Below are 16,419 nucleotides of genomic sequence, written 5' to 3' on the forward strand. Positions count from 1 at the left end.
AAATGAAAGCTGGTGCTGCCAATTATTTGATTGATCTCTCACACTCAATACGTTGAGAACACCAGCAACGTTGTTTTCATAGTTTTGATACACCACATATACATGTTTCTTTGCATTTGGTGTGTTGAGATCTAAAATTTTAAGGCTAAAAAGAATAGTGGAAAGGGGGGAAAGTTCAAAGCTATTTATATTGCACTGTCACACTATTTGTCACTATGAACAACATGCTTAAGGGTACTCCCAACAGAGGATTTTTCCAAAATTTTTTTGTTTACCATCTTGCTTAATCTCCATTAAGAGATAGTGATAGATAGTATTAATTATTTCCATGGATATTTGTGGAAAATATAACTTTCAATGTCTATTTTACAAAGGTATGATGAGCAAAGACCTCTGGCAGCTCAGAAAGTTTGAAACCTGCCAACCAAGTGGCAGAATTTCAATCACAACAGCTGTTTTGTTTACCCCAGGAACAGGTATTGACCTGTTATCATGTTTAGCCCTCAAAATAAGCAAGAAGACTACAATTTATAGTCAGCTAGGTCTTGAAGCTAGCTGAGTCCACACAGGGCATCTGCAAGGCAGTTTTTGGAATGAGAGCTGAAGCTAGCCACACGGGACTTTTATTGGCACAGCAGAGAAGAGGCGAGACATGACTTGATGCTCTGAAGGAATCAGTTACCAGGGCTAAGGGTCAAATGAAGCATCTGTGGGTGAAATTACACTCAAAAGGGAACCTACTAAAATGTGGGATAAGGAAAAACTACGCTCTAAGTTATGATCCTGTTTAGGAAGGCAAAGACTTCACTGCCTTGTTTGAATAGTTTTGTGTGCTGATTGGGGTTCAGAGACTGCTAATAGATTATCTGCAAAAAACCTCATGCTTGGCATACCTGATTTTTCAGGTCATGCAGGGTGTTTTAGGAAATATTCCTGCTCCTGTCAATACAAAAGCTAAGATTATTCCAAATCCTACTGTATTGTCTTCTTATATTTTGCTGAATAATTTACTTCTGAATTTTGAACTTTTAATACATTCAACATTCTCTGATTTATCTGCAGCTACAACTATGTGGTTGCCCCAAACTGGTACCAAGCAGCACTAAGTTGTGAATAAAGTATTTTAAATATGCTGCGAGCTCTAGTTTACACAACCCTTCCAAAAGTGGGGCACCACTCTGGATAGGTAAAATGCAAACGCAGTAAATGGGATGGTCCATGTGAGAGAAAATCTAATACAAAAGCAAAGCAGTGGATTTATGAAAGCAGATCCAGAAATATTTCTTATGCTAAAGTCAGAGGCTGATGACAAAACAGTCATCATATATGAGTAATTCATAAATCCATGGTGAGTTGGAATGAAAAGTGATTTACAGACAAAGGATGTCACAGTTGATTAACAATGCCCTGAAACCTTCAGTCTTGCCTCCCAAAGCAAAATTTATTGAATCAAATCTTGACCTTTTGGTGCTTTGCTAACAGATGCTTCTGCTCTCCCTGCACAGCTCGCACTGCTCTTGAGCACACTCTATAATAAAAATATGTGTGGGTTTAAAAGCACAACATCCACTAAAGGTTCTAGCTAAGACATTTAATACTAAAACACAGCGTGAACATTACGTATGAACAAACTTCTAAAAAGTGAGCTTTTGTAGTACACACAAAATAATGTCAACAAGTAAGGCAGAATCATTATACTAAATACCTTGTAGATATTTCTCTTTTGAATGGTAGGTACTGCAAACACAGTGAAGCATGAATCGTTGGTTTTGTCAGATGGGTTGTGAGAGTCACAGACATACTAACAGTCACTGGAAGAACAGATCCCACAATTCATGGTTTGGTATGTTATCCTGCACACTATATTCCTCCTCCTCCCTGGTTTTGTTTGTTGGGTTTTTTTTTCTTTTTTAGAGCTGCAAAAAGGTGTTTCAATACTAAGGCTAAACGAATGTGTATTTGCAAAAGTTGGCAATGCAATAGTTTTCTCAGCAGCAGCCAAGAAGTCCATTTCAGATGACATAATTTTCTACATTTACCTGACAACAAATGGCCTTGTTCCTGTTCCTACTCCTTCTCTCCTTTCCCCACAGTAGCTTTACAAACAGCTTCTAGGAAATACTATATCTACAGTACACGGCTGTGCCATCTATCATGCACAGTCACAGCTCTAACTGGGTTCCTGTATTTTTGGAGCTCTGACCATGAGTTCCCAATGCATGCATTTTGTTCATGACCACAAGGATAAAGAAACAGTATGTGTCTTAAGAGTTATATGCCAAGAGCTTTTTACTGTAGCAAACATAGCCTGAGACCTTGAAACCGCCAACTTTCTAGCTGCCTCTGTTGTAGGCAATGGCTACATTATCTGTGCAGGATGCTCTCCTTATTACATAAGTCTACAAGGGCTGACAATATAAAAAATGTCTAATCTTTTCATATAACTGTTCCTTAGCTGCTTATCCAAGAAGAATACGCTAGCTAATGACAGAACTGTGCTGGTCTGAAATGTGATAGCAAGCACAGCTCTTCTGTTCAGGGATTCTCATTCATTCTCCCATCCCTAAACCTTCTCCTGTAATCTGGGGGGGGGGCTCTGCAGCAAATGATACATTAGCTGGATGAAAATTTTCAGTTGCAGAAGCTAGTGCAAATTGTTTGCGCAAAGTTGTTAGCATAATGCATGCAAAACTTAGAAAAATCAGAACATTTTCTAAATCTTCAGGCCATGTTGAGAAAGTAATATACAGTGGTTCTGATTTCCACCACCAGGGAAAGATTTTCCTTCTTAGCCATTAAGCCACGGGACTCTAATTGAAAAACTGAAGCAGTAGAACTTCTGGACAATATCAAATATAAATGAGAGTTCTCATATTCCCCCACTGTCTTTTTGACTGACAGAACAAAAACTGCAGCACTTGTCATAGCTGCCTGAAGCAAATGAGGATAAAAAGTTAAACTAGACAAGTGCTGTTCATTAGAATAATTTATTCTGAGATCATTCTTCTGCTCTACATCTACTGTGAAACATGTAATTTTGGTACCTCCCACACTGTTTTTATTGACAGTAAGTAATCCAAGAGAGAAAGGGAGGGTTCAAAAACTTTATGTATTCTTTAATGGAAAAAGTCCAAGATGCATCAGTTGTTCCATCACTATGTATGTTTCAGCTGCATCCATTTAAAAAGGAAAAGAAACTTAATTAACACAGAATAGTATTTAACCCTTTATTTCAATGTCTACCACAGAGCAATTCCCAGTTTAATCTATTACTGAAGAGAATGGACCAGTCAGAGAACCACAAAACGGCTGAGGCAGACAGGCATCTCTGGAGATCATCTTATCCAACCCTGCTGCTCAAAGCAGGGTCAACTACAGCAGGTTTCCCAGGGCTGTGTCCAGTTTGTTTTTACTATATTCAAAGGTGGAGGCTCCACAAACTCCATGTACAACCTGCTTCAGTTAAACCATCTTCACAGTAAAAGTAATTTCTTCTTATGTTTACATGGGATTTCCTGTATTTCAATTTATGTCCATTGCCCCTCATCCTTTCACAAAGTATCATTGAGATGAGCCACCCCAGAAGCCTCAGGCATTGCTTGTGCCCTGCCATGTTGCGCCTCCAGCAGATATCAGACAGTCAAGCAAACCTCTTTCAAACAATGCTGTTTCCTCCAGGAAAAATCTGTTTTTGCTTAGGAAATGTCTGACTTATTCATGAGAATGATAAGTTTTCCTCTGTATGCTTATTTAGACATTAAAATAATAAAAGTATCCAAGCAGATTTAGGAAGCTTTCTGCAAGTGATCTATGTTAGATTAGAGAGGTGGTCTGCGACACTGCACGGAATTGATCCTGGACCTTTTGGGGAGAAAACTGAAAACTACTGTAAAGTACCACAGAAGTCAGCCCCAGGGCATTAACAAAATCTTGCATCAGGCCCATGGTCTTTCTAGATGAAAAATCCTCAGCTTAAAATAAAGGTCTCGTGCCACCCTACAACACCGAGGTGCTTGCACATACCCAGCTCCTTCTGTAGGAGCAGTTAGCAATACTTCTGATTGTGTCCCTCAGCATGATATCTTTCATATTGCTCATTCTGACTGTGTGACAGAGAAAAGTGCAGGGGATGGTAGGTTCTCTGTAATGAACGAGGGCAGACCTGAGAAAACAGACTTTTGCTTTGAGGCAGATATACTCTTGCAAGCTATTCTCTGTTAGCACTTGGGCATAATATTCTTTCAGTGAAAGAAACGGAAAACTCATTCTGACTTTGAACAGAGGGCAGTTTCCATGGGGAAATGAGGGAAAAAGTGTTTGTACCTCAGCTATTATGCAGTCTGTTAAAATTCATACCATTGCAGCTATGAATTAAGGCAGGAAAAGAACAGTTCACTCCAGGATAAAAGTCCATTACTTGCTCGAATTCAGTAAAATTTCCTCTAAGCATAAGATGAAACAGCACTTCTCAGAAGGTGGGGAAAGATAACATTAGGTCTTCTGTGCTGGCTATGCTGACCTTACCAGTACAAACCAGCTTACAAAATTAGCTCTACACTTCATTTCTAAAGTCAGAATTCTGTAGTGTTAGAAATATTACCTACTTGGGTTAATCTGAAAGCAAAAGGATATACTTGAGAAATGGACAAAAAGCAGTTATCTTTATATGAAAACCAGGATTTTTTTTCCCTCCACGGCACAGTAGTGGAGGTGTATTGGCTGACTCAGACATCAGGCACTAAACAACAAGCACTTCTTTCCAGTAAAATAGAAACACCTAATAAAACAGCTTCTGTTCAGGAGCCACACTGCTGCAATGAGCCATTTTCCTCACAGGTGCAACCATACAATCTCCCACATCATGTGTCAGCAATAGGCTCCAAGGGCCACCACAACATAAGAAGGGCAGAGGAATGGGGCAGAGACTCCCGAAGAGTCAAAATCACTACTTTGAAAAAAATCACTTGTTCAGAAACAATTGTGTTGCTTGTCAAAGCATTTTGATAAAAAAGTACTCTGAAATGGGCATCTGCGCTCCCTTAATTCAAACAACATTTTCACCACTCAGTACAAGTTTTTTTAGAATTTGGCATTCACGATGCATGCCAGCCAGTGTCCTTGGTTCACCACTTACGTTGTCCTGATACCTCCCTTGTGCAGAAAGGAGTTCAGAGAGGAGCCAGCTGAGAAGTCAGGACCTAGATCTAAGTTCTCACAGATGTGACACTCCCATAATAGTGCAGTGATAACTCATCCTGAGTCCTCTCTGTGCAATGCCTGACATACACTTCTCTGCTCCAATATCCTGCATTTAATCCCTTCTTTATCAAAGTGGAATAACTGAGGGACTAAACCACTTATTCTACATTAAAAAAATATATCTTTCAACAGTGCTATTGTGATTGTACCAGCTACAGGTAATGTAGCTTACTGGTGTACAAACAATGTTAATACCTACAAAGGCATATCAGATAATAAAAGAAAGATACAAGCAGGAATGATTAATTGAAATAGATAACAAAAAAAAAAAAAACAAAAACAACCCAAAAAAAACAAACCACCAAGGGGGATGTGAAAGGAAATTAGGAAATGTTCTGAGCTGGGAGATTTATTGGTCTACATCTCTTGACAATGTAAAATTACACTTTCAGAGCATTATATCATACGCAGTAAGGAATAAATCTAGACTGGCAGAGCTGGACTAGATGACCTTTACAGTAACTCTCTCATTTTCAAAGAATTCCCCAGCTTCGTCATGGAAAGAAATTATAACAGGTCATTTTTTCCCTTATGGTGATATGTGAAAGAAGGTAATAGAGAAAGCTTGAAATAAAAATTTTCCACAACAAAGTCCAATTGTGCTTCATGAAGGCCCATAAACCAATCTTACCTCATCTCCGGAGCACTTTGCTTTGCTGCAATAGTCAACTCTGGATTTTAATAAAAAATGACAGAGTATATAGAAATAGATGTAAAATATCCCACATACAAATACCTTTAAATTTCATTTTGGCAACCACTTCCCCAATAAGAGAAATTTCATGGAATTAACTGCTTCTTTCAAAGACAAGCAATGCAGATGTGAAAAATATTCTCTCATCTGCGACAGGAATAATATTCCTCATGAACAATGCAGATAATATTACATATAATTACAAGAACTTAGCAGTCCCTCCTGAGGAGATAAAATATTACTATTTCCAAAAATGTATGCTTAACCAGAACTCAGGTATAAAAGCTGCATATGTACATCCACTCTCTTCAGTCTTGAGTTAAAAGAATGGAGGGTCTAGAACTGGCAAAACAAACGTGAGATTGCTGAAGCACTTTCATAAGATGATTCTAGCTTAACAGCAATGAAACAACAGAAACTATGCCTTAAATTCAAGCAAGCTGCTATCCTCTCAGCTACTGCTGGAATCTGTTTTATTGCTCATCTCCAACTTTTTTGCCATGAGGACAGCCAAGCAGTGCAACTGGTTGGCCATGAGTTCATGCAGCCTCCATCTCAGGAGGTTTTCGACAAAAAAACTTTTCTCTTTTTCTGGGCAAAGCCCTGAAAAGCCTTGTCTTGCCTCAGAACTGATCCTGCTTTAAGCCAAAGAACAGAGTAGAGACCTCCTGAGGTCCCTCCCAGACTAAATTATCCTATTATCCTATGCACTATATGCTGATTTCTGAGGCATTTGAATATTTTTTTCTGTAGCAAATTCATTAGGAATGATGCCTTTCTCTTGCTGGCAGGCTAATTATAATTTTGTTCTCTTTCCTCTGCTCTGTCCAACATTTTTCTTGGAATTATGACAACCATTCACCCCGTTTACCACCTTTTACTGGTCCCATCATTAGCAAGAACAATTCAGACCATGTCTGAATATGGAGTTTAAAACTTATCTGAATAGGATTAAATGAAGGTGATTAACTGCAATAGCAGAGGACTAGACCCAGAAGGCTTCTCTGTTCCTCTACATTGATTGCACTAGTCTAAAAATAATACAATGCCATCTTCAATTAGCAAGGAATTTATATGCAGTTTCTCTTTTGCTTTTTCTCTCAGAAATGGAGAAGATTTATTTTGGAACAGATTTTTACCAAACCTGGATGGAATATCAAGACTTACCTTTTAGCAAAATGATCTTATGGCTATCCCAATCACTTCCAGTTGTCACAAGTATGTTATGGAGTAAGGCACATTTTGGTTATTGGTTAACTGTTTCACCATTTTGTTCATTTTATATGCTGCACAGTTCACTTACGGCCTAGATGAAGTTCTTACACTGATTTTAACAACATAAACACTATTTTAATTACTTGTTTTGTACTTACTGCATTTATAAAGTGCTGTATTCAAAGGAAAGAATACATACAGTATCATTTAGAAGGTTTCTTTTTGTTTCTTCACTGGCCAAGGGCTGGAACCTCTTTTTGAGCTTGAGAACATGAGAGATACTGCTTTTCTGTCTGAATCAGATACATAAACCCATGAGTTTCCAGTTGAAAGAAACCCAACATACACCAATGTGTAGGCATTCAAAGCTGCCTATGGTCAATGGGATGAATATTGTTGTGAGACGTGACAGTATTTCAGGCTCATGAAGGCAACTAGATAAGAATTTTCCATTATGTTTCTTCCTCTTAGCCATCTTGCTCTTACTGAATTTTTTAATTGTTGTTTTTTCCAATTGTCTTTCATAGCAAAAGGTCTTTTATACCTGAACCCTACTAGAGAGAACTGACAAGAGAAATGGATACAAGCTAGGAGCTCATGATGCCTTCATAGCAAAATTGGGTATTCTACTCTGCATTTTATTATATGAAACATTTTAGTAGCACTTTTGCCTCTAAATAGACTTTCAGTCTTTTAAAAGAACTCCAAATCAGATTATTTTATAACTTTGTAAGCCTATTCAGCTGTTTCTACTGTAGAATGGTGAGCTCCTTCCATTTCCACACACAGGGACCTAGATACTGTCACAGCCGTATTTCCCTGTTACATGCTTATTGATGGGAAAGTGAACAAGGACTTTAAGTAGAGCAGGTCAAAGTGCTGTCCTAAATCCCCATGAGGCTACAGAAACTAATATGAGATACGACCAGTGCAACCTACAGTAAAAAGGGGTGTAAATGTAATCAACACTCCAGTCACCTCCAGAGAGGAACATTCCAGTGTTTAGCTTTCACCAGAGCCAAATTATGCTGGACCTTCATAAATGTAAAAGTTCTTGAGAAGATCTAGGGCACCACAGCAGTTCAGACTATTGGACTTGTTCTACTGAGGCAGCTGGGAACCTACTTGGAGTCCAATCTGAGAGTGCCATTTTTAAGAAGACTAGACATAGAGAAAAAATGACAATTTTTTCACTTGTGAAATTTCAATGATGTATGTGCAACTTTCAGTTGAGGTTTGTGTTTTCCTACCTTTCCCGTGGCAGCTAGTGCATGGACAATCACATTTAGACTGTAAAGGGCTAATATGAAGCAAAGCAGCAGAGAAACAAGCTTTTTAATCCTTTCTTACTGTGGTAATAGATAGACTGAAAATGTTCACAACTATGAAATATTTCAAAAACTTTTCATGATGTTCATTTAATTTCTGGACAGTTACTTTAAGTCCAGTGCAGTTTGTTCGCTGGGAATATAAAAATGCCAGTGCTTTTTAACACAATTTTTTAAATCAAGTATTTCTTATAAGTACATTTTCAAGAAGGAGTCTAAAATTTCCTTTGCATATGGTTGATGCCTGTAAGTCTGTAATTGTTCTGCAAGCTTCAGTAATATTTTAATACAAATTTTTAAATGGAGCTGAAAGACCATAGAGAAGAAGTAATACTAATTCAAATGTATAACAAAAAATTATGGAAATACTTACGGAAAATATTTTTTACTATGCATTTAGGTTAAACTGGACTTTGATATCAACTGCTAGACTTTTAGTCTATAGTAATTACAAGTCTAATTATAGATAATTGTGAATTCAGGGAGGAGAGAAAGGAAAAGGGGGCGTTTGATATTTAAATACTGCCATAGTTGGACTTCAAACATTTTGAAGAAGAAAATGTACTAACTCCATCTGTTGTAATGGTACAATGATATTCTAGATTTCAGACACCTACTTAAAAGCTGTGCAATTGATTGCCATTTTTTTTCTCTATGAGCTTATTTTTGTTTAATTACAAATATCCATAACAAAAATTAACCAAAAAGAAATTCTTTAAATACTGTAATGCTTACAATTATAATAACTGCTAGTTTTTCACTAGGGTGCTTTCACTTGGTTTTTTTTTGGTTTTTTTTTTTTTTTGGTTGGTTTTGTTTTTTTTTTTTTTAACTAGTTTTCCAGTATGTAGTGCTTATTAGAAGCCATTTCTATTCAGATTTTTGCACCAAATTAATGGGTTCCTCATTGCACAAGTTTATTAGAAACCTAATATGCATATATGTTCTGCACTTCCATAAATGCCAGTTACTGAGCACTGCAATTAAAAGCTTTCATAAATACATATATGATTGATTCAATAGTTTTCATTAAAAATGTAGGTACTTTATGTTCTAATACCTTCTTTTTTTCCTTCCTTTCAGCCTTTCTGCCGAAAGGAATAGGAATATAGAGAAAAATCAACCACCTGAATTAGACTTCAAAGTTTTCAAAATCACAAGTTTTTTGTGAATTCTCCTCTGTATCAAGAACACCTAAATACATACACTCTGAATTGATCTTTTAAAAATCATTTTGCTCTATTTTTTCTTGGAGGGCTGGCTGGGAGGCAAGAAATATCTGGATATATGCATAATTTAAGTAGAAAAGTTATTTTTCTTAAAACTTACTGTCTCCTTTCCAATTTCCCTTATTAGCTAAACCGGATTTTTGCAATAGGTCCATAAGCAATTCTTCTTCATTCACAGTATGCTCAAGAAGATCACTGTTGCAACTAATTGAACTTTCCATGCCCAGACTGATGCAGACCCACCAACTCTGCTGAGCAAACCCACTGAACTGGACCAATAAGGCAACCTCACAAGGACTGGTAGAGAAATACAACTGAAATTTTAACCTTGGCCAAATCCCTCATCAACACTGCCTCAATGTCCTCACTGACAGAGTAGAAATGAGAGTGCTTGGCTCTCTGTAGGTGTTCACTGCACCAAGTACTGAAATTAATTATGGTAAGACTTTGTGCTGTGCTCCAATCACATGGAAACTTATACATTGCTAAAAAAGAAAAAATAAGTTTGCCAAAGGTGCACCAACTTCACTGAATTTGCAGCAAAAAACCCCTCCAATGATGGCTTTTATTTAAAGTAAAATTGGAACATTAAAGATAGTGCATGTGTACATATCTACACATGCAGTTTCAGCAAAATCCCCACGGAACAAATCCTTTGTTTCTTTCCTGCATCCATTCCTGAGCCACTTGTTCCAGATGTATGAAATTTAAATGGTACATCTTGCTACTAAACTTACTTCATTTTCAAATACAATTAAAATGACCAAGCAAACTACTGTAATTACTTGAACAATTTAAAATAGGCTGGTTGATTATAAAACAAAATGGAGAAGCTGTTACTTTTTTGTCATTTTTCCTATGACAAGCAAGTCATTAGGTATTGCTAAATACATGTGAACAAGTGAGCATACACTGGAAAAGGCAAAGGGATGGGAGGCAGGGAGGGAGAAGGAACAAGGTCAGTAATGTAAGTTTATTGGCGTAGGTTTGGAAACAGTTTGTATGCAAGGTTACTTTTTCTTGTATAACTCCCTACTACATACAATAATAGGCTGCAACCTTTTCTTCCCATAGAATGCTGTTTTTAGACTAAGGGAAAGTTATACTGATCCAGATAGAAGCAGATTATTCCACCTGTTGTGGAACTTCTTTTGACTCAGGACACTAAATAACACTGTTACTTTCCTGAAATGTAAAGAAAGCACAGCATAGCAAGGAAATTCCTATACAGAATAACATAACAAACTTAGAAAACTATAATCAAGTGTCAGAGCTTTCATCTCTTGTGCCCCAAAGGGTTCAAGACAATTTTAACTCCACCATTTTGTACCTACAGTAACAGATCATATTGAACACCTGCTTGCACACTAGATTAGCAACAACTCAAACGGTTTGCCTTGGCTTAATAACAACATTACCACTGTGTTGGTATTTCTTCTGCAATACTGAGGAAGAAAAATAAAATGCAAACCCAACAGTTTGGCTAGAAATCAACATACACTGGAAACACTTTCTGGAATGGGAAACAAAACAAAGCAAAGCAGTGAAGAGACTCTGTACGTAAGGATTAAAAAAATATAGTAAGGGGATGCAAGAGATGATTACTTCACAGACATAACACAAAAATGAGGTTTTCTTTTGCTATTATATCAGCTATCACATCAGTTATGTTCAGTGGCCACAAGTAAATGCTGTTCACTTTTCAAGGCCATAACTGAAATGCCCCCTTGACCACACTGTTATTGATTGTAAGGACAGGTCAAAAATATAAACATTGTTAAACCCAGTGATTTTATGTAAATTTAGCATACTGACAGTCAGGAAAATCCTACACTATCACACTCTTGTGACCACTTCAGAATGTAATAATTTGAATCTGCTGGTATTTTTAAAAATAACTTTTAGCAAATAAACAACCACCATGCACTTCTGAATTACCATGGTAACTTTTTAATGTTTACAGGACAAACCCATACCATTTCTTTCATGGTAATTTAATTCATTAGTGTATTTTTTTGATCAAAGATTTTTTTTCCCTGTAGAACCATGTATAAAAGCAGTGATTTGGAGAAGTGACATTACAGAAAAAATAAAACCAAAACCAAGCAATAAACATACTCCTACTCCAAGTCTATAGTTAATATGGGCAACCAATCCTTTAGACATTTAAATAGAGAGCTAGCGAACAGGAAAGAAAGGTTATATTACCTTTCTATCCAACTCCTGAAAAGTTATGTCCTGTTCTGGCATACATACTTCAGGAAGGATGCTTAGGATACTTAGGTTACTTTATGATTAAATAAGAGGAGTCGAAATAATTATGAGAATAATGAAAAGATATGAAAACACACTCTCTGACGACAAACCCAGGCTGCTCATTCTATTTCTTTTAAGCAAGAGAAAGCTTCAAAATTATTTAATAATAACCTTTACATTCCTGTATTGAGAGATAAAAATTGGTAAAAAAGACCTTTAAACTTAGAGGATAAAGGTACCTTTGTAAATAAGGGTGGACATAGAAGCCAGGTAAACACAGGGTAACAGGTGAAAACTTTTAACAGGAGCAACCAGGGACTGGAACTACTTAAGAAGCTTGGTGGAGTAATCTCTAGTACTGGGATCCAATACAAATAATTGAGGCACTATAGGTACAGGTTCAACTACAGCCACCTGGTAGGAGTTGCACTTCAGGAAAATCTACTGGCTTGTGGTATGCAGCACAGAGAGTATTCTCTCTTCACCTGATATTCTAGTATGATGAAAACACTGACATCTTAAAAAGACCCAAAACAAAACCCCAAATCAAAAATTCCACTCTCTTTCACTACTATTAGTGCAGTTTTTTGAGTTACCACCATTCCTCTGCACTGAACTCATGCTCGTCCAGAGACTCCCATTTACAGATAATACAAAGTCTTTGTGTACTAGGTAGCTGATGCTTGTAAAAAAATATTTTCTAATAGGACAGACACTTTTTAGTGATCTCTAAGATGCAATCTGATCATAAAGTATGTTTGCATTGTCCTATTTGTTATCTATAATTTAATAAAATTAAACTTACTGCAGTCAGATGAGTTCATTGTGTTTTATCTGTATTTCCCTGTCTTTATCCGCTCACTGCACTATTTATTTAAGATTTTAAGAAAAGTTCTGTCCAATTTATTACAAAACTTCTGGTTCTGCTACGTGGCAAAGACATATAGCCCCATCTGCAAAGTAGATTAGGATTTCATAAACCAGTATGCTTAGGTGCCATCACCTCAAGAAGGGAACTGTACTGCATGGTGGCAGCCAGGTGGCTTCCAGCAATCGGACCAACAATATTCAGCTGCAGAGAGCTGTAAATGCTTCACGGAGGGCTCCTTCCCATTTTCCAGGGCTAAATCAATGGCCTAAGCTTCCTCTTTCTGTTTATTTCATGCATTTTGCTTCAGAGCCAGTTAGCAGATCAATACTGACTTGTATTCTGAAGAATGAATAAACTTTATTTATTTTTATAAATAAATAAGCTCCCACTAAACTTCCCCAAAGATGCTGAAGATTTAATGGCACTATATAGAGAGACATCTTCAAAGGTAACGATGCACAAAAAGGATTAGCAGAGAGTGGTCAAATTTGTGGAGTTAACAGTTAACCCGTTTGTGGATGGGTATGCAAAATACATGAAAAACATTGGTTGTCAGTTCTAAGTTTGCTGTTGCTTATTAATTTCCACACTAGAATTCTGAAGAATCTTCCAGTTCCTGTGTACATCATTTATTTTTATACACAATTTGGAAACTAGACATAACGGGTAATAGAGGAAACAAAGAAAAAACAAAGATGGCACCTTAAAAATAAAGTTCTCATTGCACAGTGTCAGGAGTTTAACACATACTAACAAAGAAATGTTATTGAGAGACATGTATTGTCTCAATACATGCAGAGTGTTGTGCATTTACCACACTGTTCTTTACAGTCCCCCATTACACAAGTAACTTTTCTATTTTGTTCTGTAAATATTTGATTTCAAGGGCTCTTGCACTGATTAGATTCCTTCTAGGAAAGACTAGCAGATATTACGAAGAGGACAGTTTGGGGACACTTGCCATCTCCCTGGCTCCATGTATTACAGAAACACTGTATATCAGTTCACCTTTGCAAATGGAAATCTTTCTGCTATCAGATTTACAACTTACAAAGAGCATGAAAGTAAAATCTGAAATAATAATGTAAGAAATTTTTTTTGGTCATCATACCTAAATCACTACAAATGAAAAAGGAGACAGTTCTTGAATCTAGGGTCCTGATTTAATTCAAGTGCACCACAAGCGCTTACTTTTAATATTAAATAACATCTCTAGAATTTATCACACTCACCTATATACTGCAGCACACTAAGGAGTTTTAGAAGCCAGTAGACCAAGCACTCAGATGGTGTAAAAGAATGTAAAGGCTCCATTAGTTTTAATTTATCTACACCAATTACAATGTGATAATCCATAGTGATGTTTTACAACAGGAAACCAAGTTACTTGTCTCTTAAAGGTTTAGTGAAGCTCCACCTGCCAGTTTTTCACAGCAGACTTCCTGACAAGCCCACACTGCCATCTCCCTTAGACACTGGCAGTCCAAAGTACATACTCTTTGCTAGTATATGAAGATAATTTCAATTATTTCTAGTGTTTTCCTGTACAGATACAAGTTACTGTATATATGTTCCCCTAAAATGACATCTTTTACTAAGATCTAAAATGTAAATACTTTTATGGGGTGAACATGATATCATATCTAAAATACGCCGTAATCTTCTAACTCTGTTTTCTTGACACATTTGAAAACTAGCAAGTTACTGCAATTTACCTTTCATATCTATTCAGCAGAATTCCTTCCTTCACATTTGCTTGAGTTATTGAGGGGCATATGTTAAAAACAGTTACATGCATTAGGGCTCCCCTTATCTCAAAGGAAAATCAAATGCCTCCCACAAGTTTTCCTGCCATTATCAGGCCTTTCAAGTACCTGTAGTAAAGGGGTTGTCCAATAAGACTTAGCATATTGCAGTGACATAGATGCTGGAAAGGTCTCTAGCCAGTCTGGAAACTGCTGCTTCTTCCCTTTCCATCAGTAACAAGTAAGTCAAGGCAGAGATACTACACTCCATTTCAAGCATGACATCTTCTAGTTAAAGGAGATAAAACACTGGTGTCCATCCCACATTTCTAACCACAAAATAAAGAATTCTAAAATATTTCTTTTAGATCTAGTTATTGTCTTGAGAATAGGAACCAGTGCAACTGGAGCAGTCCAAAAAAAGGTTTCAACACCACTATAAAAAACAAGACAGTGTCTCTCATCACAAACACAGAACAACAAATTTTGTTAATACTTTTACTCACGTGGTACAAAGCAGTTTCTGGTCCAGATGTGCCCATGACTTCTTGCCTCAATGAATCCATTTGTAAACTAGGCAACAGCGAGTAATGACTTGGACTACTACTCTTATCTCCCTTCTTTTTGGACTTTTTACCAGTATCCTTTTTGCTATTCCTTTGAAACATGTAGTCTTCTTGACCTATTTTCTCATTGCTCATATAGCGAAGCAATGAATTTTCTGTTGAAAGAAAAGTAATGCAAAGCATCATTGTGAATTGTTGTATGTAAGTTAATCCTGCTTCCCAAATATATAATATTCTTGCTAAGATCTACTGTCAATTTTAACTCTTCAAGACTATTCCATTAAAAAAACCAGTTTGTTTCTTTGGTCTGGATATAATAAGAAAGAATCTTTTGGTTCTTGCAGTTTTCTGGTATCTTTGGCAATACAAGGAACAGAATACAAAAGAAGGTCCACATCAATAAATTTTGTCTTGAGTTTTCAAAAACACAGCAATAATACACTTCTGAACATATCTGTAATCTTTTGTTTAAACAAGATTCTAACGAATACAAACGACTGTGGTGCCATGCATTTAAAAGTGATTTACTTTGAACATTCATTTGAGGTTGTTCACCGTATCACCCATACATTCCCTGAATACTCTTCCAGCATCTACCAGCTTCTAGCTGAGGGACATCCTGAGCCAGAAGCAATGTTTGTGAATTTAGGAAACCTCAGCAGATTTGTCTTTCACGAACTTGTCTGGTCTTTCCTTGTATTAATGTGAACTTTTAGCATACACAGCCTCCTACAGTAAGAGGTTCCTTAGCTTGAACCCAAACTGCATGAGGAGCCAGCTTTCTTCTTTTTAACCAGCACTGGACAGAGACATTTGATGTCTCTTGCGTCTTCTTTTGCAAAAGTGACAAACCTATCTCCTTACTTCATTCCACACAAGATTTTATAAACCTTTATTATGTCCTGCCTAAATTCTCCCAAACTGATAATGGCCAGCCCACTGAACTGACCCCAGTTTGGAAGGACTCCATGTATCTGATCATCTTTGTTGTCTCCTAAACCTTCAATTATACTGTTTTCCTTAAGAGATGAAGAGACTGGAACCGCACACACCCCCACCATGGGCAAGAACTTAACACAGCAGCACAAGAATACTTAATTCATCTTGTATTCTTTTCTTAGTCATTCCTAATAGTTTCATTTTTTGAAACCTACTGAACGTTTAGTTAATATTTTTATCTATCTATCTATCTAAATATCTATCATCAGTGTAATGTCTTGTACCTCGGCAACAATAGCCATGTCAGAAGTTATCAT

At 36.9% G+C, this 16,419-nt stretch overlaps 1 protein-coding gene across 9 annotated transcripts in view; it reads right to left on the reverse strand.

Annotated features, from left to right (window-relative positions):
- CNKSR2 (connector enhancer of kinase suppressor of Ras 2) overlaps positions 1 to 16,419 on the reverse strand; it is a gene marked incomplete at its 3' end in the record, with an annotated part of 219,235 nt that overhangs the window by 65,265 nt on the left and 137,551 nt on the right. For all 9 annotated transcript variants that reach the window (XM_080377571.1, XM_080377569.1, XM_080377565.1 and 6 more), the window contains one exon: positions 15,104 to 15,318. In XM_080377571.1, the coding sequence (XP_080233697.1) occupies positions 15,104 to 15,318 (215 nt within the window). The remainder of the gene's footprint in view (positions 1 to 15,103; positions 15,319 to 16,419) is intronic.

The sequence above is a fragment of the Falco punctatus genome (assembly GCF_963210335.1).
Source record: "Falco punctatus genome assembly, chromosome: 2".
Classification (NCBI taxonomy): Eukaryota; Metazoa; Chordata; class Aves; order Falconiformes; family Falconidae; genus Falco; species Falco punctatus.